At 43.3% G+C, this 21,446-nt stretch overlaps 1 protein-coding gene across 1 annotated transcript in view; it reads left to right on the top strand.

Moving 5' to 3' along the window:
- The window catches only part of LOC124795334 (heterogeneous nuclear ribonucleoprotein C-like), a 449,230-nt gene that overhangs the window by 419,018 nt on the left and 8,766 nt on the right, over positions 1 to 21,446 (top strand). Inside the window, exon 9 of the mRNA XM_047259316.1 lies at positions 10,390 to 10,668. Within this exon, the coding sequence (XP_047115272.1) occupies positions 10,390 to 10,668 (279 nt within the window). The remainder of the gene's footprint in view (positions 1 to 10,389; positions 10,669 to 21,446) is intronic.

Below are 21,446 nucleotides of genomic sequence, written 5' to 3'. Positions count from 1 at the left end.
CTATAAACATACAGTATGTTCCAAAATGATTTTAAACATTCGATCAAGTATTATATTTTAGAATTGGGAATAGGTAGAAAGGTGCGGTTAACGGCATAGTGTTCACACACACCTAAAGCTGATTTTTTCTTGTTTTCCCGTGTTAGTTATCGTGTGGAGTGGTTGGTACAGACTAGATCTGACACTGTCCTGCGGAACCCCGTTACATTTTTTTCTTTGGGCGGTAGTTGCACAAACCATGAGCTCACGTCAGAGCAGCAATAGCACACTCTAATGAGGATCCTAGGCCGGACACATCTAACTGGAATATCACGTAGATAACCTGTGTGCTACAGACGAAATACACGTTTGAGGTGACTATTCCCCCCTCCCCCTCCGCCCCCCCCCCCCCGAGACAGTCACGATTTTCCTACCTCTGACCCGAATTTTTTGGAAAGTAATTCGGAACACACATTTGTCCTGTATTTAACAATTACGAAACGTTTTATCCTGAATTATAGGTCATTTCACCTGTATCGGCATGCTGTTACTGAGACTGTATTTTCCCAAAAGAGTAATGTATGGAGCACTGAGAAAACACAGTTTGTTGCAGGAAATACGAAATCAATGTTAGTGACTGGCGTTATGATGAAACTTGAGTCGAATGTTTTTATAATGATGATGAAGAATACAGACAGGGTGAAGAAAATTTGCAGCACCGATGAATACTGTATGTCTTCTCGCACTCCATCTTCTTAGAAGGTATTAATGTACTTTTTGTAACAAAGTGATAGTTTGTATTTATTACCTTCAGTTCAAACATTTTTTCCGTATCAAAATTTTTTTAATGTGTCCCGACTTTGGCAGTAGAAAATATGGTCACCTTAACACACTGAACTCTGTTAAGGGGCTACGAGAACCGTAGGTATGTATGATCACCATGCTGCAAACCGCGCTTTTCTACCTATCCCCATTCTGAAATATATATGATCAAAGTTGTAAAGTCGATTTTGGAACACCCTGTATTTTCCATACTGTGAGAAGCCGCTGACAAAGGGCGATCGCATACACCGCGAAGCCGTGCCCCCCGTCAGACAGTTGAATGTCTTAAATGTCATTTGCCTTCTACTCATTGAGCTCTATAAAACTGATTTCATTTACGTTCATATTTCTTACTGCAAATTAGAACGACGTCTGAACATGAACGTCTCTGTAATGGGCTTTCACAAATCCTTGTGACTCTCATGCTGGTTTGTATCTGCTGGTCGGATGGAGGCATGCGCCCGCTGGCGTTGTCGGCACGAACATGGCAAGCGAGAAAACATTCCCTCCCCCTCTCATGTCTCCGCTCCCCGCGCAGCACCGTGGCCTTGGACCAATTTATCGTCTACAGACTCTGTGTGTCCGGGGAAAATAATTCTATTTGACCCAAATGTCCAGGGCTTTCGAAGGTTTGTCTGGGGTCGGCAATTAAGTGATGACAGGCCTACCCCAGCGATACGGCAGGTTAAATAGTTTCGCGATAAATGGCACCTGGAACAGTTTAATCCACAACAATACGTGACTCAGTTTTAAATAATGAAAAGAAAAATTACTCCATTCAGTACATAATTAAATTAACATGTATACTGCTTATTTTAACTTCGACATACCACCCTCTGTCAGTATAATATAGCACGGCTTTAGTTCAACTAATTAAATTATTGCAGGCTAGTTTCACTCAGATAAATGAATGGATAGCGTGGTCATGTACAACACTAAAGAATGGATAGTTAAAAGAATGAACACATGGATCAACCGACCGAAAATTTACTGGTTGTTTCACTTGAAAAAAAATATAGAATGAATAATCCAGTCAGTATCCAAAGCTACAACGGCGTCGAATCTCTTCATTCGATTGCTACCACTGACTGCTTTCACTAGAGAAAATAAGTGAATAATAATCCAACCGACAGGTAAAACTACAACCGTCTGACATAATTATTTTCATTCGGTTGCTCCCACATACTGGTTTCCTTCAAAAGAGCGAATGAGTAATCCGACAAAGTGAATAGATTGTTTTCATTCGGTTGCTACCCAGACTGGTTTCACCCAAAAGAATGAATGAATAATTCAACCTATACAGATCACGCTGGATACGGCGGCCGATGGGCAGTGACAAGTTTTTGTTCAAAGAGCTGGGCGACTTCATCCGTTTGTTCAAAGGAGAGGCCGACAAGTGTTTGCCACCTTTCGGCCGGTCGGTGATGACATAGTCGACGCGCACGACGTGCAATATTTCTCAGTAGTTCTCCATGACAGAGCGTTGGGGAATGATGCGGGAGACCCGCATTGCCGTATTAGGCACGGCCCTAATGAAGGTGGTTTGCCATTGGTTCCTCGTGTAACGTTATATGTCAGATTCATTAAGATGTGCCCATCATTTCGTAAATGATCATAGTTATTGTGATATTTACGTGGATTCAAGACACTGCGCGAAATTCGAAAAAGTTTTCAATGAAAAATAGTGGTTGCAATGAATTTGCGTCTGGTACATATTACATAATACGTTGCTGCGTATGAAATGTAGCTAACTCGTTGCATTTTCTTTAGACTGTCACCAGTCTCGAAAAAAATCGATCTGATGTAGTGCACTCATTTGCGATCGCACTGTGCCAGCGATAAAGCCAGAATGAAATATCCACAACATTCCTCATACTTCATAAACGGTTTGAGATATCGAAATGAGATTTTCGCAAATGGTTGCCTACAAAGAGGAGAGTATTTTCCCGTATGATTATTGTGCAAGACTTCACTGTCTACCGTGTTATTCCAATAACTACAGACTTTTCCCATGAAAGACTGTAATTTTTAATGATCTTCGATAGCTAGTGAAAGAAGAAACGTTGTGGGTTTTGGAAAGACATAAATGAAGTCAGTAAATGTGTATTTTGTATCGAGGATGCGCTTCTTATAAGATGTTGACCTTACTTCTCCTCTGTTCCTCACTTAATAACATAATAAACCACAGTTTCAGAATTCTCTCACAATTGCGTCTGCACAACATGTTAGTGAGGTGAGCTGTGTAAATTCCGCTTAGTTTTGACAAAAGAAACATTTTAACGTGGCAAGAAGAGAAATATGTTAGTTTTACTCAAAATTGCCCACTCGTGACTCTTCTCTGAAAGTCACAAATGGTTGACAAACTAGGCGAAAATATATCTCTGCATTTTCGGTGGAATTCTTTTTAGATATTAACCAAAGAAGAGGTGATATATTTTTGAATGGTCACCATGCAAGTGTGAGTGTGGAGGGCCCCCCGCTTAATATTTACCAAAAATATGAGTGTGGGGTTTAGTTTAGAATGGCACTTCCCCTTCAGTGCTGGGCATTTCCCCTGCAGCGCTTTGAGCCCCCCCCACCGCCTCTGCCGCTCTCCCCACGCTTCCCCAGCCGAATGTGCATTTAGCCGCCACGGCATATTGCGCGCACTGTACATATAACTACAACTCAATGAGTCGGCTGTTTTCCAACAACTGAATGAATCGATTCTTTTCATTCGGTTGTTCCCATCACGAGTGTCCAGTACTAGTCTTGTACTACGTTAAATGCGCAATATGCCATTTTCTAATGCTACTAACAAACATACTAAGTAATACTGTATCTAAACCGTGTATGTACCGTTCGCAAAAGTAACCTCTCGCATTTACCGCTTTGATGAGTTCATTCACCACTAGGTTATACAGTAGTGGGTACAAAATCGCTGCTTGTGGATATGCTCAGGTGATGTTGATCACTATTTCCTCATTCATCATTGTGCCATCTACTTCTCATCTACTCAGCATGTTCGTAATCCACCTGCATGCTTTGGTCTTATTGCATTGCTCTTTTGCAGCTCAGAACATAGATTTGAAGATCATATTGCTAAAAGGGCTCTCAGTATCCAGAAAAATGCAGAGCAATTGCCTGAAAGTGTAGAGTTCTTCCACAGTCCCAGCAAATTTCTGAAATGCTGTTTCACATGGTTACCCTGGTTGGTATGCGTGTCAGTCATCATGTAGAGAAACGTCATTTAACCCCCTTTCCCTAACGTGACCATTAATCTGTTTTACTAATGTATTCAGAAAGGGCAGACTGATTGGTCTCATATGCTTACTCTTGTTATAGTTATTTCTCCCTCGAGAATTGAAAAAACCTTCGCTACCTTCCAAGCATTAGAAATGGTTCCTGCTACTAGGTTAAAACCAAACATATGAGTCTAATTGAGCTCTGTCCTGCTTATTGCGGTAGAGGTGAAAAGATTCCATCTGGGTCTGGTGACTGAACTGTTGAAACGTTCCCACAGCCCAATGAATTTCTTCTCTGGCAGATCCCAGATCTTCTCTCATTACATTCACGAATGGTGCTTGAGAACAGTGGTTGTCGTTAAGCCTCCACCACTACGACAGACCTTTGTGAGAGAAAATAATAAGGTGGGTAAACTTTCTGGGAACATACACTCTCGTCTTTCAACAGTAAATCTTTCTGTGATGTACAAAATCTCTACTGTGGCGTCTGCCATTGGAGGTGGCTGAGCTGATACGAAACACTAAATGACCCTGTGCCAACACTAGCGATTTTTGTTGGGTCTTCTCTCTTCTGTTAAACCAAACTGGAGAAGGGTCGTCGCCTGACGGACAATGCTCAAGAATCTGTTAAAAGAAGGTTTTGTAAACCACTTCTTTCATTTTTGTGTAGCTTGGTGTCTCAGTTCTTTAGTGCCAGATTCACATCTGAAGGGCTGCAGTTCGATCCCCTGTCATTCTTACAATTTTTATGTGCGACTTTTCTTTTCTTTCGCCTTTTGCAAACTTTGATAATTTAAAAATGCAACATAGTTGTGAGTACAAGATAAACAGTTGACTCTCTCATAAATGGCCGAAGAAGTTAGTTCAAAGGTTGGAGGAAAATCTTCTCGTTAACACCTATAATAGCACCAATCCTGGTGGATTGTGGTTTCCAATCCAGCCTTCCGGTTGAAGACATTTTCACCTTCTTTCAAGGATAAATTGCAATGCCGTAAGATTATTTCCATAAATATGTGCCTGGTTCCTGCTTTTCCTACGATTAGTTTTTGTATACTCATTCCACTTCAGGCCTCTCTGTACGGTTTCTCCTAAGTACAGGGCTATTACAAATGATTGAAGCGATTTCATAAATTCACTGTAGCTCCATTCATTGACATATGGTCACGACACACTACAGATACGTAGAAAAACTCATAAAGTTTTGTTCGGATGAAGCCGCACTTCAGGTTTCTGCCGCCAGAGCGCTCGAGATCGCAGTGAGACAAAATGGCGACAGGAGCCGAGAAAGCGTATTACGTGCTTGAAATGCACTCACATCAGTCAGTCATAACAGTGCAACGACACTTCAGGACGAAGTTCAACAAAGATCCACCAACTGCTAACTCCATTCGGCGATGGCATGCGCAGTTTAAAGCTTCTGGATGCCTCTGTAAGGGGAAATCAACGGGTCGGCCTGCAGTGAGCGAAGAAACGGTTGAACGCGTGCGGGCAAGTTTCACGCGTAGCCCGCGGAAGTCGACGAATAAAGCAAGCAGGGAGCTAAACGTACCACAGCCGACGGTTTGGAAAATCTTACGGAAAAGGCTAAAGCAGAAGCCTTACCGTTTACAATTGCTACAAGCCCTGACACCCGATAACAAAGTCAAACGCTCATGGAAGAGGATGCGTTCAGTGCGAAACTTGTTGTCAGTGATGAAGCAACATTTTTTCTTAATGGTGAAGTGAACAGACACAATGTGCGAATCTGGGCGGTAGAGAATCCTCACGCATTCGTGCAGCAAATTCGCAATTCACCAAAAGTTAACGTGTTTTGTGCAATCTCGCGGTTTAAAGTTTACGGCCCCTTTTTCTTCTGCGAAAAAAAACGTTACAGGACACGTGTATCTGGACATGCTGGAAAATTGGCTTATGCCACAACTGGAGACCGACAGCGCCGACTTCATCTTTCAACAGGATGGTGCTCCACCGCACTTCCATCATGATGTTCGGCATTTCTTAAACAGGAGATTGGAAAACCGATGGATCGGTCGTGGTGGAGATCATGATCAGCAATTCATGTCATGGCCTCCACGCTCTCCCGACTTAACCCCATGCGATTTCTTTCTGTGGGGTTATGTGAAAGATTCGGTGTTTAAACCTCCTCTACCAAGAAACGTGCCAGAACTGTGAGCTCGCATCGACGATGCTTTCGAACTCATTGATGGGGACATGCTGCGCCGAGTGTGGGAGGAACTTGATTATCGGCTTGATGTCTGCCGAATCACTAAAGGGGCACATATCGAACATTTGTGAATGCCTAAAAAAACTTTTTGAATTTTTGTATGTGTGTGCAAAGCATTGTGAAAATATCTCAAGTAATAAAGTTATTGTAGAGCTGTGAAATCGCTTCAATCATTTGTAATAACCCTGTATATTAGGTCAGCGCTGTTGTCAGTGTCTCATCGGCAATCACGTAATTGTACATATCTTCCACTACTTATGCCCAGTGGGTTATAACTAGGTTAGGATCAACAGCCAGTCGTTGTATAGATCCGCTGTACTCTGCTGATCTTCCAATATTATATGCATATTATCCTGGACAACGATTGAATACCTTGTATAACCTTCTCGAGTCACAATCCAGTCTCGTAATCGAAGCACTCAGACGTGGATGCGGTTGGTGACGTCACGTTACTTAATGTCACATTTGCGCAAGAGATGTGGTCTGTTATATAGACTGAACCAGTCGCCCTTTCAAGTTCTGCATTACGTATCCTTAGTTAGGAACACTTACAATCACTGAGCTGGCCAAGCAAGCTGCCAAACATGCTGAGAATGCGAGAAGTGGCCTTTGCCGTGACATCCATGAGTTGAATTGACAGATGGTTTCGGTTTTCATTTCCTGTTGATCTCCTAAACTGCTTTTCCGAGCCCAAAGTCATTATCACATTTCCGGTTCAAGGGCGTTGTGATCTATTTTGTCAGTATGCTGATTTTGCCTTAAGACGCACATTTCAGTATTTCAAAGTGTGGTCCATTTAAATATGCGCGTCTTGTTCAATACATCTTTATAACTACCTCTGTTTGCAATATTTAAGTATACCACTGAATGTACGTGCAATATTATATCATTTTACGACGTATAGTTTAGGAGTTACGATGTCATCAAGACCGAGATGCATGGGAAGTTAGTTGTTCTTAAGACTGGAGTTTCTGATTGCCTCTGGAACCTTCGCGCAAGGTTTTTAATGTACACGCGATTGTTTTTTCAGCTCTTCTTATCAGTGGCACACTCTCATACAGGATTAACGTCTCATCAATTAAAAGTTAGTGTACAAGTCATTGTAGTCGTTTACAAAGCTAATTAATTGTGTGACAGGTGTGCTAAACCTATGTCTATTGTCCAGATTTCATTTCAATTTTACATACCTGATGTTGATTGTTCGCGGCACAATGCGGAGGCAGAACCTTTCCTCGTCACTATAAGCAACTTTGCACCATTCATCCCAGCAACTGCGCTTTTCGCTCCACCTTGAAAGGATACTCAGCTAACGCCACACGCAGAGCTTATTATAGCAATGTTGTACAAAAGTACCGCCTGGACCCCTAGTGTGCAATACCACCATACTGAAATGTAGATGACAAAACAAAGAGCCCGTGTTGAGATAACATGATGCGTATGTATAATGTTCGAAACGACAGACCACTCACTCTGTTACTCTAATACGCTCCACTTCTGTCAGAATATGGTCGTAGTTACAACCATGATTTCCAGAGCTGCTCCTGGCAGCACTTAATGTGAAATAGGTTTGTTAAAGTTTCAAGCACTGTGAGTTTCTCACTCGTTGATTTTAGTTTCTATAATTCTTATCACTTTCGTACGCTATTCTTCTTGCTTTAAACACACACATATGAAATATATTTATATTTAGGTTCACAAATGTATAGTATTCACTTTGTCAGAATTTCTCATTTACCAGCTATCGCTTACATGATATAGGAGCTCTACTGACTGATGGTTATGCGAAATTTCCACATGACGTTCTTTGAGTATTGCAGGAGGTTGTGTAGAGGAGTCATCAACTCCCGTTACAGTATTTGACATATAAACTCCGTCGTATCCAGTATTGTATTTATTCTACAGTCCGTACAATTGCTGCAGCTGTTCGTCATTTGTCTTTGGCCTCAGCACGATGAAAAGTATTATAGCAATACTCGCCCGAGAAAAATATCTTCTCCATGTACGTAACTCTGCAAGCTTTTCTGTGTAGTGATTCTGTAGCTAGTTACTCAAGTGATAAAAAAGTTTTTATCCTCTGAAGTCACGTATGGCTTGGCTTGTACGACCATCGTGACGTCTATCGTGTACTTCACTGTAGCTTCCTACATTCCGAGCATCGTCTTTACCATCTTCCCCATCCCCAAACTACTCTACCGAAACACTGTGCTGTCCCTTTTAAATCAATTTCACTGTGTTAATTTTCTCTTCTGCCTTTTATCTCAGGTAATACGCTGACGGAAAAAACCGCAACACCAAAAAATAATCTATGTAGAGTAACGATATTTGGGGAATATTTTTCTCTAGGTTACATATTTGATTAACGTGACAGGTTAACGTAAGAGCGAGATAAATCATTGCAAATGAGAAATGCTGGTACATTAATAAAAGGTGGTGAATGCAAGAGTGAAAACGTGCATGCAGTGTGTTGTATAGATGCCGGATGTCAGTTTGTAGGATGGAGCCCCATGCTTGTTGCTCGTAGTTGGTGAATGCTGTTTGTGGATGCGGTTGGAGTTGTCGTCCGTTGATGTAAAATATGTGCTCGATTGGAGACAGATCTGGTTATCGATCAGATCAAGGCAACATGTCGACACTCTTTATTAGCATGTTGGGTTACAACAGTGGTACGTGGGCGAGCGTTAACCATTTGGAAAATGCCCCGTGGAATGCTGTTTATCAATGGCAGCACGACAGGCCGAATCACCAGATTGACGTACAGTTTTGCAGTCAGGGTGCGTGGGATAACAGCGAGAGCGCTACTGCTCTAACACGAAATCGCACCCAAGACCATAACTCCATGTGTAGGTTCAGTGTGTCTAGCACGTACACAAGTTGGTTGCAAGCCCTGAACTGTTCTCAATCTGACCAACACATGGCCATCTCTGGCACCTAGGCAGAACCAACTGTCATCACAAAACACAACAAACATGCACCGTGCCTTCCACTGAATTCTCGCTAGACACCTCTGAAGCCGTTAACGGTGGTGGTTTGGAGTCAGTGGAATGCACGCTACAGGACGTCTGACTAGGAGCTGTCGTTAAAGTAACGTATGTGTAACAATCAGTTCGTTGTGTCAGTATGGTTCCAAGTGCTGCTCAAATTGATGCTGCAGATGCAGTAAGATTCGGCAGAGCGGAGTCCGGTCTTCTCGCGACCGTACGTTATGGTGACCACCGTTGCCAGCAGTTATGTACAGTGACTACTGTACTTAATTGCTGCAATATCGCAGAAGAAACAGCCAGCTCGTTGTAGCCCTATTACACGACCTCGTTTAAACCCAGGAGCTGATGATAATGGCGTCTTTGTCACATTAAAGGCATTCTTGACTATCATCAACGCACCACGTACAATGTAAACGGTAACTAACGGTGACGACCGTCACAGCGTGTATTTAATGCAAATCTAGTAGCGCCACTGTTATGCGACTGGCACAAAATTTGAACAGGCACCATCAGACGACTACCAACTTTGTTTATGTAGCACAACTTCTTCTTGGTGTTGCGATATTTTTTCCGTCAGTGTATTACCTTAATTTCAGAACAGTTGCTTTATTGGTGAACTGAGGTTTCTGAAATAAATGGCAGTCAGCTGAATACGAGACCTGTACGTGCTGTAAGTAATTAAGATGTGGAGAGGCAGCGTGTCGATGGTCCCAGTTGCAATCCCTGGTTTTATGAATATAAACACCAACGATATGGGATGGATTAATCAATTTTTTGATAACAGGATTTTCACGCTGTGACGTAGTTCTTAATATTATTACTGTAATACACGAATTTTGCTAAATGAAAATGACGTATGGAAATTAAAGAAGCTTCATAAAGATTTCAGTTTTTATAATACATGTAATTGTTGGTACGTCATAATTGACCTATTTCGGTCGTAAAAAATCCGGTAAATGGATAAAACGATTTGGTAGAAATGAGTTGTCAGTGGAGCGTTTGTTAAAAAGAGGCTGGAGTTGTTAAACGTAACGTTTGCGTCGCGTCGTATCATCTTATGGGGAGTGGAAACCTTCCGGAGCCACCTGTTGGGTCTAGCGAATGGCTCAGAAACGACAGTTCTCCTCTTCTGGCCAATTATAACGAGGCAATTTTTTTCCAGGAGAGCAGCTCCCACGCGGGCAATGCCGCGGTGAAGGAGGAGGAAGAAGAGGAGGAGGAGGGGGGCAGCACTCCAGAGGTGGCTGAAGCGCCCCCTCCCTCACAGGCGGCCTGCAACGGCATCGGCGGCAGTGGCGATGGCGGCGGCGACGGGACCGCGCAGCTGGCGCCCGAGAAGCAGCGGCCGGCGCGCACGCATGCGCAGAGCCGCGGCGTGGGCGCGGGCGTTGCCGGAGGAGCGGCCGAGGGCGCCGACCAAGGGCGCCGGCAGGCCCACGCGGTGAGCTGCCAGCCTCTTACCTCATCCTCGCCTCCTCCGTTGCAGCTCACTCGCCTACGTGCCCTGTGTTGTCAGTCGCAGGACGATGACGTACTCGGAGTGCCTAAAAAGAGTACAGGACGAACAGAAAATGCAAACCTAGTTACATGTCACTAATACACTACTCGCAATTAAAATTGCTACACCACGAAGACGACGTGCTACAGACGCGAAATTTAACCGACAGAAGAAGATGCTGTGATATGCAGATGATTAGCTTTTCAGAGCATTCACACAAGGTTAGCGCCGGTGGCGACACTTACAACGTGCTGACATGAGGAAAGTTTCCAACCGATTTCTCATACACAAACAGCAGTTGACCGGCGTTGCCTGGTGAAACGTTGTTGTGATGGCTCGTGTAAAGAGGAGAAATGCGTACCATCAGGTTTCCGACTTTGCTAGAGGTCCGATTGTCGCCTATCGCGATTGCTGTTTATCGTATCGTGACATTGATGCTCGCGTTGGTTGAGATCCAATGACTGTTAGCAGAATATGGAATCGGTGGGTTCAGGAAGGTAACACGGAACGCCGTGCTGGATCCCAACGGCCTCATATCACTAGCAGTCGAGATGACAGGCATCTTATCTGCATGGCTGTAACGGATCGTGCAGCCACGTCTCGATCCCTGAGTCAGCAGATGAGGACATTTGAAAGACAACAACCATCTGCACCAACAGTTCGACGACGTTTGCAGCAGCATGGACTATCAGCTCGGAGACCATGGCTGCGGTTACCCTTGACGCAGCACCATAGTCATGAGCGCCCGCGATGGTGTACTCAACGACGAACCTGGGTGCACGAATTGCAAAACGTCATTTTTCGGATGAATCCAGGTTCTGTTTACAGCATCATGATGGTCGCATCCGTGTTTGGCGACATCGCGGTGAACGTGCATTCGTCATCGCCATACTCGCATATCACCTGGCGTGTTGGTATGGGGTGTCATTGGTTACACGTGTCGGTCACCTCTTGTTCACATTGACGGCACTGTGAACAGTGGACGTTGCATTTCAGATGTGTTACGATCCGTGGCTCTGCCCTTCATTCGATCCCTGCGAAACCCTACATTTCAGCAGGATAATGCACGACCGCATGTTGCAGGTCCTGTACGGGCCTTTCTGGTTACAGAAAATGTTCGACTGCTGCCCTGGCCAGCACATTCTCCAGATCTCTCACCAATTGAAAACGTCTGGTCAATGGTGGCCGAGCAACTGGCTCGTCACAATACGCCAGTCACTACTCTTGATGAACTGTGGTATCGTGTTGAAGATGCATGGGCAGCTGTACCTGTACTCGCCATCCAAGCTGTTTTTGACTCAGTGCCCAGGCGTAACAAGGCTGTTATTACGGCCAGAGGTGGGTGTTCTGGGTACTGATTTCTCAGGATCTATGCACCCAAATTGCGTGAAAATGTACTCACATGTAAGTTCTAGTCTAATATATTTGTGCAATGAATACCCGTTTATCATCTGCATTTCTTGTTGGTGTAGCAATTTTCATGGCCAGTAGTGTAAGTGTACCGTGAAGTCACGTAAGAATTGTGTGTCTATTTTTACCTAATTTGAAGTGCTAGAATGGACTATAAAAATATGAGGAAGTAACAGGTTGTGTGGTTACGATATAACGAGATAAATCAAGGTTTGGGTGAACACGTCGTACATATGTATATAGTCGTATATCTTACGCATAAGACAACACAATAGGTATTATCTTACGGATAAGAGAGATGACTCCGTACGTAGTTATTGTTTTATGGATAAGAGAGATGACTCAACGCATATGTATGAAGTGTTCAGACAAACACTGATTGATCTGATAGTTATATATAAATCAATACGCGTAATTAAAGAAAATAGACACTAAGAACCCGTGACTTCCATGTATTCTTATAGCGTCCATTGTAGCACAAACACAACCTGCAAATTACAGGGCAGTTTTAAAGCTACTACAAAGTGTCAGCGATGGCTTCGTTTATAAACGCTCCGAAGGAAACTCCAGGATCCTGACCCACGGCCTCACACTTGTAACAATATGTCTCTCCTGACTTCCAATTTGCGCGGTGTGAAACGTCGTTCTGGACACAACCACATAGGTCTAGGCTGTCGCTAAACAATTTGTTCATTATATCCTATCTCCAGGAGTGTTAGTCCTGCAAGTTACATAGGACAAATTCTCTTAACTTCGGAAGGTAGGAGATAAAGATACTGGCGGAAGAAACTCTGTGTGCGTGGTTCGTGAGTTTTGCTTGGGTGTCTCAGTCCGTGAGTGGGGGGTGCCCCAGGGATCAGTGTTGGGGCCACTCCTGTTCCTTATTTTTATAAATGATATGCCCTCAGGTATTACGGGTAACTCTAAAATATTTCTGTTTGCTGATGACACTAGCTTGGTAGTGAAGGATGTTGTGTGCAACGTTGGCTCGGTTTCAAATAGTGCAGTACATGACATAAGTTCATGGTATGTAGAAAATAAACTAAGGCTTAATCACAGTAAGACTCAGTTTTTACAGTTTCTAACACACAATTCAACAAAACCTGACGTTTTAATTTCACAGAACGAGCATTGATTTGTGAAACTGAACAGTTCAAATTTCTAGGTGTTCAGATAGATAGTAAGCTGTCGTGGAAAGCCCACGTTCAGGATCTTGTTCAAAGACATAATACTGCCATTTTTACTGTATGGTATTATATTTTAGTGGACACGAAAATTAGTTTGTTTCTTTTTATTCGCTTTTGTCGTATGGTATTATATTTTAGGTTAACTCTTCCAATTCTAAAAGAATAGTTTTGGCTCAGAAACAGGCGGTTCGGGCAATAAGTGGTGTAAGTTCACGAACCTGTTGTCGACCTCTGTTCACGAGTCTGAGTATTTTGACATTGGCCTCTCAATATGTATATCCCTTATTGTCGTTTCTTGTTACCAATATTAGCATGTTCCCAATAATAAGCAGCTTTCACTCGGTTAATACTCGGCAGAAATCAAACCTACATTTGGATCGGACTTTCTTAACTCTTGTGCAAAAAGGTGTGCAGTATACTGCTGCATCCGTTTTCAATAAGCTGCCACTCGAATTCAAAAAATGTTAGCAGTAATCCACGCGCTTTCAAATCGAAACTAAAGAGTTTCCTCATGAGTATGTAGAGGAGTTCCTTGAAAAATTAAGCTGATTCTTATTGTTTTGCTGATAGCGTTTAGTTAAACTTATGGACTGACATTTTTCCGGTTCATGAACATTTATTTTTATCTGTTATTACTTTTATGTTGTAATTTCGTGTACTGATGCGTTCCATGACCTTGGAGATTTGCTCCTCAATTGGACCCTACGGAACTTGACGTGTAAATAGAAAAAAAATAAAAAAATAGATGTTCATACACTTGTGACGCGAGTTCGCTGAGTGCAGTTGCAACAGATAAATATCTTCTAGATACAGGGGAATTATAGACATTAGCTGCTAGTGATCATTGACTCAAATCAATGAAGAAAGTTGAAAATTTGTTCTGGACCAGGATTCGAAACCGGGTCTCCTTCTTTCTAGGCAGATGCACTCACCACTGCGCCATCCGGACATAGTGTGGTCTTTGGGACTGCGCGGACTACCCTAGCATGCCTCTCGTCAGACCCAAGTTCTCAACTTATTCACACACTTTGGGTATAGTGCCCCGTGCACATTATCTTCGTTATTCGTGCATTTCGCTGATTCCCGTGTAATTAAGGCGGAAACGGCCATTGGTCTCTTCAGTGCACATGGATACAAAGCTTGAACTCTTTCAGGGATCGGCGAAATGCCACGAATAATGAGAATAATGGGCTACATCAGTAGCGTGTGGATAAGTTGAGAATTCGGATCCGTCGGTACGTGAGTTAGGATAGTCCGTGCAGTTTCAATAACCACTGTGTCTGTATGGAGCAGCGGTCACAATATCTGCCTAGTAAGCAGGAGAGCCAGGTTAGAATCCCGGTCGGGAACATATCTTCAAATTTTCCCATTATTTCGAACCAATTTCCACGGGCAGCTAACGTCTTGCATTCCTTTGTGTCTTGATTAATAGTGACTGCAGAGTAAAGAAATCGGCACCTACACAAATATCCTCTAGTAGTCTTTAAAATTCTGAGTTAAAAACTGAAGTTTAAGAAACATTCTGGAATCTGAACTCTCCTAAGTTCTCCATCGGTACCTCATTTGCGGTTAATGATTTCGAGCAACATTCGAAGGCGCGTCAAATGTTTCTGTAATCTATTTTATTTCTTATATTTAGAAAAGTAATTTCACGAAACATTTGACCGTTATTTTATGCAATTTTTTTATTTTCAAGTTTTGGTCAGAGAAATCTGACAAAATATATTTAAATATCGATTGGAATACTTTTTGTTATTAAAAGTATGCAGATCAAGAGAAAGCAGAGAAGTTTGTTTATGCAGTGATCGATAATTTTGACACTTTATTCACATAGCTAGTTCGTGAAATGTTTCACTTTTCCCTCAAATCACTAATTAAATTTTTCTTAATTACGCGACTTAACCAATTAAGTAATTTTTTAATACTAAACCTCAGTCTGGTCAGTTTGATATTTTATTTCCCGATTTCCCATTCTTCTCTTGGCTTTGTAATTCTAGTATAAATTTTTCCTCAGTTCACTAAGTATTTGTTAATTACCCTGATTAATTCCTACCAAGTAAATATTTCTTTCGAAACTAGACATCACGATGGTCAATTTGATACTCCATTTATTCATTTCCCGCTCACTTTGGCTATGAAAATTCATACAAGAATCCATCGTGTAATTTCTAGGGAGCCAAGTTTTCGCTTCTCTCGAACATTTCGCCATAAATCAATGTTGCGTATTGAGAATAAACGGGCAGAAGGACTCACGTTGTTCAGTTACATCACTGGCCTCTGATCACTGGAACTAGTAGGTGTAGCAACAACATACTTAGGAGTATGTGTCTCGAGCGAGCTGAAGTGGAACGGTCACTGAAAGAGGTGTAAAAACAGCAGATATTCAGCACAACAATCCGAAAGAGGACCATGTGGTTTCGACAGAGGCGTTGTGCGTTACAGTGAAGTTACAAAGGGCTTGCTTCGCACGAATAGTCGGGCAACGTACTACTTCCTACCACATACATCTAATGAAACGTGCATGACGAAGAAATCAGAGAAATCCTGCCGTTGGGGATGGATGTGTTTTTAATACACGAGCCTATTTGGTTATCGACGCATTCACCAAACGCACTTTTTGTAGTTTGGCTGTTTCATTCGTCCATCTTTTCGCGAACGATTAACAAATAGTTAGTCAACGCAAAATACCATGCCACTTAAATTACTGAGGAACTATTTGGTGTAACGGATAGTGCAAAATTTTTTTTTACCATGAACTATATCCGTACGTCATTAGGCGTTCCATCATTATCGACCGACTCAGTGGCAGTGCACATGGAATGTTCTTGCGCTCGTTGTCAGTCGGAAGCAATGATGGGCGGAGCAACTGCGCTGCTTCGCGGAAAAACTTAGCCATAAATGCATTGAACAGTAAGAACTTGAACAGCCGACTTATACTAACTCAACATGTTTAGTAGTTGAGAGCATCGTCGTAATTTCTTCTGTACACAACATCTACGAGATCGTGTCTTTAGTATACTGCTCATGAGTACCACGGAGTTGGCAGATTATAATCAGAGAGTAAGGACCTATTTTTAGGTCGCACTCTAAAAGCCACAATAAATTTTTCACGAGCAATGTGAACAGTGTCCTTTGTCATGTCAAGGTGGTACCTGCATCATTTACCGTCTTTTTCGAGGACAGCAGTTCTTCATGTGAGTGCTTTATAGGTTACGCCACTGAGTGGAGAAACTTGTACATTTTTGTTATTTGAGAACAGAAGTCTCACAGGTTGATAGAAGCTTGCTGTCAAGGAAGGAATGGACGAAGCTTGGCGTTTTGATGACCCATCACTCCTCGAGATGGAGCATTTTCTTAGCCGGACAGAAATAATGGGGAATAATATCAGCTGTGATATAGTGCAAGGAGTTACACCAGGATTAGCCTTGAACTGTTCATTGAATTTTTTTTTGTCATCAGTCTACTGACTGGAAACCATACCGTAAAAAATAAAAGTGTACATGATTTGAGATCCTCTAACCTCCTAAACACTAATCCAGCTGCTTAAATAATGCGCGATCGCCCTTGCTAATATGCACCAAGTGTAAGTGGTCGTGTGGCCCGCCGGGTTTGCCATGTGGTCTAACGCACGGCTTTCCGGATTGGGAAATGGAAAATGAGAGTTTGGCGTCATTGGCCAGGAGGCTCCTTACAGGGCAGGTCCGACCGCCTTGGTGCAGGTCTTATTACATTCGACGTCACATTGAGCGACCTGAGCGCCGGATGGGGATGAAATGATGATGAAGACAACACAACACCCAGCCGGGAGTCGAACCCGGGCCCCTTGGGACGGTAGTCCGCCACGCTGACCATTGAGCTATCGGGTCGAACACCGGATTGGGAAGGAGCACCTGGTCCTCGGCACGAATCCGCCCGGCGGACTTCTAAGTCAGCGATTGCTGCGCAAACAAGTTCTCCACGTACATGTACACCACCATTATTTTACCACGCAACCATAGGGGTTACAGTCATCCTGTGAGACGTTCCCTTGGGGAGGGGGGGGGGGGGGTGTGTCCACCGGGGGCCGAACCGCACAATAACCCCGGATAAGAGGTTCGGTGTGGGGGGCGGAGGGGTGAAGTGTCCTGAGGTCGTCGTGGGGTTGTGGACCACTGCGGCTGCGGCGGGGACGGAGCCTCTCCTTCGATCTAGGCCCCCGGTCAACATACAGTGCAATACAAAGTGGTGTTGTGGTTCTTTGGACAGTTGCACATCACGTTTACCGACGTAGATGGTGTAATCGATTTTGCGACAGAGAATTTGTTGTGAAGAGAAAAAAATGGCTCTGAGCACTATGGGACTTAACATCTGAGGTCATCAGTCCCCTAGAACTTAGAACTACTTAAACCTAAAGAACTACTTAAACCTAACTAACCTAAGGACATCACACACATCCATGCCCGAGGCAGGATTCGAACCTGCGGCCATAGCGGTCGCGCGGTTCCACACTGAAGCGCCTAGAACCGCTCGGTCACGTCGGCCGGCTGTTGGGAAGGGCGGTTTCAACAGGACATGTGTTAACGAATACTCGCATTTTTATTTTTCCCGTTTATCCCGTCTAGTACGAGGTCTGCTTTTTACCGTATTTGGCACATCGAAGTTCAAATGGCTCAAATGGCTCTGAGCACTATGGGACTCAACATCTTAGGTCATAAGTCCCCTAGAACTTAGAACTACTTAAACCTAACTAACCTAAGGACATCACACACACCCATGCCCGAGGCAGGATTCGAACCTGCGACCGTAGCAGTCCCGCGATTCCAGACTGCAGCGCCAGAACCGCTAGACCACCGCGGCCGGCCACATCGAAGTGATTCATTTGAGGGAAATCGCGTGCTTCGCGTAATCTTTCTTCCGTGTTCTACCTACTTTAACTGTTTTGTGTATCGTACTCGCTGAGACGGAGTGTGGGAACTAGCCTGGCATTTGTCTGAACGAGCGGGGAAAACCGCCGAAGTACCACACTCAAACTGGCTAGTATACAAACCTTATGTCATTAATCCGCCTCGCGGGTTTGGCCTTGTTACATGTGAGTAAGTATTCATTAGGGAAACTGAATGTAAGTTTTCGTTGGAACAGTCAAAATCGGCCAACACTCACTGTTACGCACATTGTCAGTGAGAGATTGTGGAAGACGCTTCAGTAGATTCCGTGCGATCTACACTTGGTACGCTGTTTGCAGATTAAATATCACTTACGAATAATACCATTTTGTGATAATTTACTGAATCTGCGAATGGTGTAGCACAATACTCAATGAAGAAGTTTACGGTTCAGTACGAACGATCTGCGGCTCTGGAAATCGATCATGATAACTCATTTACATATCATAACCACTAAAAATAAATAATAATGTCACAGTAAGCAAACCTGAAGCGTTATATACCTAAGAGACAGTAATCATTAGAGGTAGGTCATTAATTAAAGATACAGAAATAGAAGAAAGGAAAATACTAAGGAATATTTCTGGTCCTATTTGTGTTGAGGGAATCTGGACGTGGCGGAAGACTAACGAGTTTATAAAACACTGGAGAAAACCTCAGAAACTTTTCAAGGAAAGACGACTAAAATTTTAATGGACGCTAATGCAGTGGCCAAAAGGATTCTCTGGCTTGCGCTGTCAATGGAGATTAGAAACTATTGGATACGTGAAACTGAGAAGAAGAAATCAAGCACTTCAGGGAAATATGTTCAATCGCTCCCCATGGCTGGGCATAAAGATGTAATAAATTAAATTAATAATAATAATAATAATAATAATAATAATAATGGTGAAGATAATTCGTATACCTCCGACTACATTCAGCCCAGGTGGCCATATTAAGGTAGGACGTATTAAAATTCAGCCGGCGAGTACCTACTTAGTTGATACTATGCACAAGGTATCTCCTCATTAGGAACCCCGTGAGCGCGAGGTCGCAAAAGGCCAATGATCTTTACGGTTTACATCGCCCCACGTATTGTCTACCATGCAACCACAATATTGACCGCTGATGCTAAAAGAGGGCGGGGCTGGTGTTATTCTATGGTAAGCACAGCTAGAGGCTACGGAGCGTAGTTGAACTGCTTAGCCCACGAGTAACTCACAGGAGGCCTACAGTGCTAGTGGTGTTGATCCAAAGTAGAGCAATGGCAACAATAAAAAAAGGCAAACATTCCATTATATTCACAGTAACACTTGGCGAAGTTGACATTTCATCAGAAGGGAACCCAAGAAATTTCACAGAGTGAGAAAGAAGTGGCAGATGAAAATTAGTGTTTCTGCAAGATGAGTTAGTGGAATGTGTGGTGTCGTATGCGCTCGACTGTGCGGACACTGTGCACGACGAGTACAATGGCGAGGATAGATGCTTAACGAGTGAAAGTGATACTGAAACAGGTGTCGACCCATGTGTTTCGTCATCCTTGTCGGACAGATAGCCACAAATCCCGTATCCAATGGAACGTACTAAAGGATAATAGTTTTCCAAGGAGCGGATACTAAACATATTTACGTACGTGGAACATCATCCCCAGTACAATTTGTAGGATGTTAGAAGATAAGCCCCCTGCGATTCTTTCTCGCATGCGATATCTTTGCAAGGACAGTGCGGAATATTCTCGTCGCAGCAAGGAAAAGTGGAAAAATAGGCTTAAGAGATGTGCAACTATGTAATGGGCGCTTCTTTTGGCCAATAGTTTTTGCTTGGTTCCTGGTCTGCATGTAAAAATCATACTCCTTTAGCGGAAACTCTCCTGAAAAGTATGTGACATTGCAGTTCATACAATTTGAAACAGCTGGACAAATTCAGTCCCTGGGTGTTCGTTTTTTCCGTGCCTGTCAGTTTTATTATAGCACTACCTGCAGCCACCCCTTAGGCTAGCCAGTTTCACAACAAGTTGCACGCCACACTGTTACGCATTCGTTTGCATGCCATCACATCGTATCCGTTCTCATCGCTTCCTTACACCAGTGTGATATTTTTTTCTTTGAATCATCGGTCTTCTGACTGGTTTCATACGGCTCGCCACGAATTCCTCTCCCCGCGCCAACCTCTTCATCTCAGAGTAGCACATACAACTTAAGTCCTCAATTATTTACTGGATGTATTCCAATCTGCCGGCCAGAGTGGCCGAGCTGTTCCAGGCGTTTCAGTCTGGAACCGAGCGACCGCTACAGTCGCAGGTTCGAATCCTGCCTCGCGCATCGATGTGTGTGATGTCCTTAGGTTAGTTAGGTTTAAGTAGTTCTAAGTTCTAGGGGACTGATGACCTCAGTTGTTAAGTCCCATAGTGCTCAGAGCCATTTGAACCATTTTATTCCAATCTCTGTCTTTCTCTACAGTTGTTGTCCTCTACAGCGCCCCGTAGTACCATGGAAGCCAGTCCTTGATGTCTTTAACAGCTGTCCCTTCTCCATGTCAGTGTTTTCCACATATTCCTTTCCTCTCCGATTCTGTGCAGAACGTCCTCATTCCTTACCTTATAAATCCACTTAATTTTCAACATTCGTCTGTAACACCACATCTCAGACACTCCGATTCTGTGCTGTTCCGGTTTTCCCATAGTCCATGTTTCACTACCATACAATTTGTGCTACAAACGTACATCTTCAGAAATATCTTCCTCAGATCAAGGCCTACGACTGATACCAGTAGACTTCTCTTGGCCAGCAATGCCCTTTTTGTCAGTGCCAGCCTGCTTTTGATGTCCTCCTTGCTCCGTCAGTCATTGGTTATTTTGCTGACTAGGCAGCAGAATTCCTCAACTTCATCTACTTCGTGACCATCAATCTTGATGTCAAGTTTCTCGCTGTTTTGATTTCACCTACTTCTCACTATTTTCTTCTTCCCTGTAATTCTTCTTCGCTTTCACTCAGGATAGTAATATCCTCAACGAATCGTTTCACTGACATCCGTTCACCTTGAGTTTTAATTCCACTCCTGAACCTTTCTTTTATTTCCATCATTACTTCTTCGATGTACAGGTTAAACAGTAGGGGCGGAAGGCTACATCCCTTTCTTACACCCTTTTTAATCCGAGCACCTCGTTCATGGTTGTCACTCTTATTATTCCCTCATGGCTCTTGTACATATTGTATATTAC

This window comes from Schistocerca piceifrons, chromosome 4 (genome assembly GCF_021461385.2).
Source record: "Schistocerca piceifrons isolate TAMUIC-IGC-003096 chromosome 4, iqSchPice1.1, whole genome shotgun sequence".
Classification (NCBI taxonomy): Eukaryota; Metazoa; Arthropoda; class Insecta; order Orthoptera; family Acrididae; genus Schistocerca; species Schistocerca piceifrons.
This window is presented reverse-complemented; position numbering and strand designations above follow the sequence as displayed.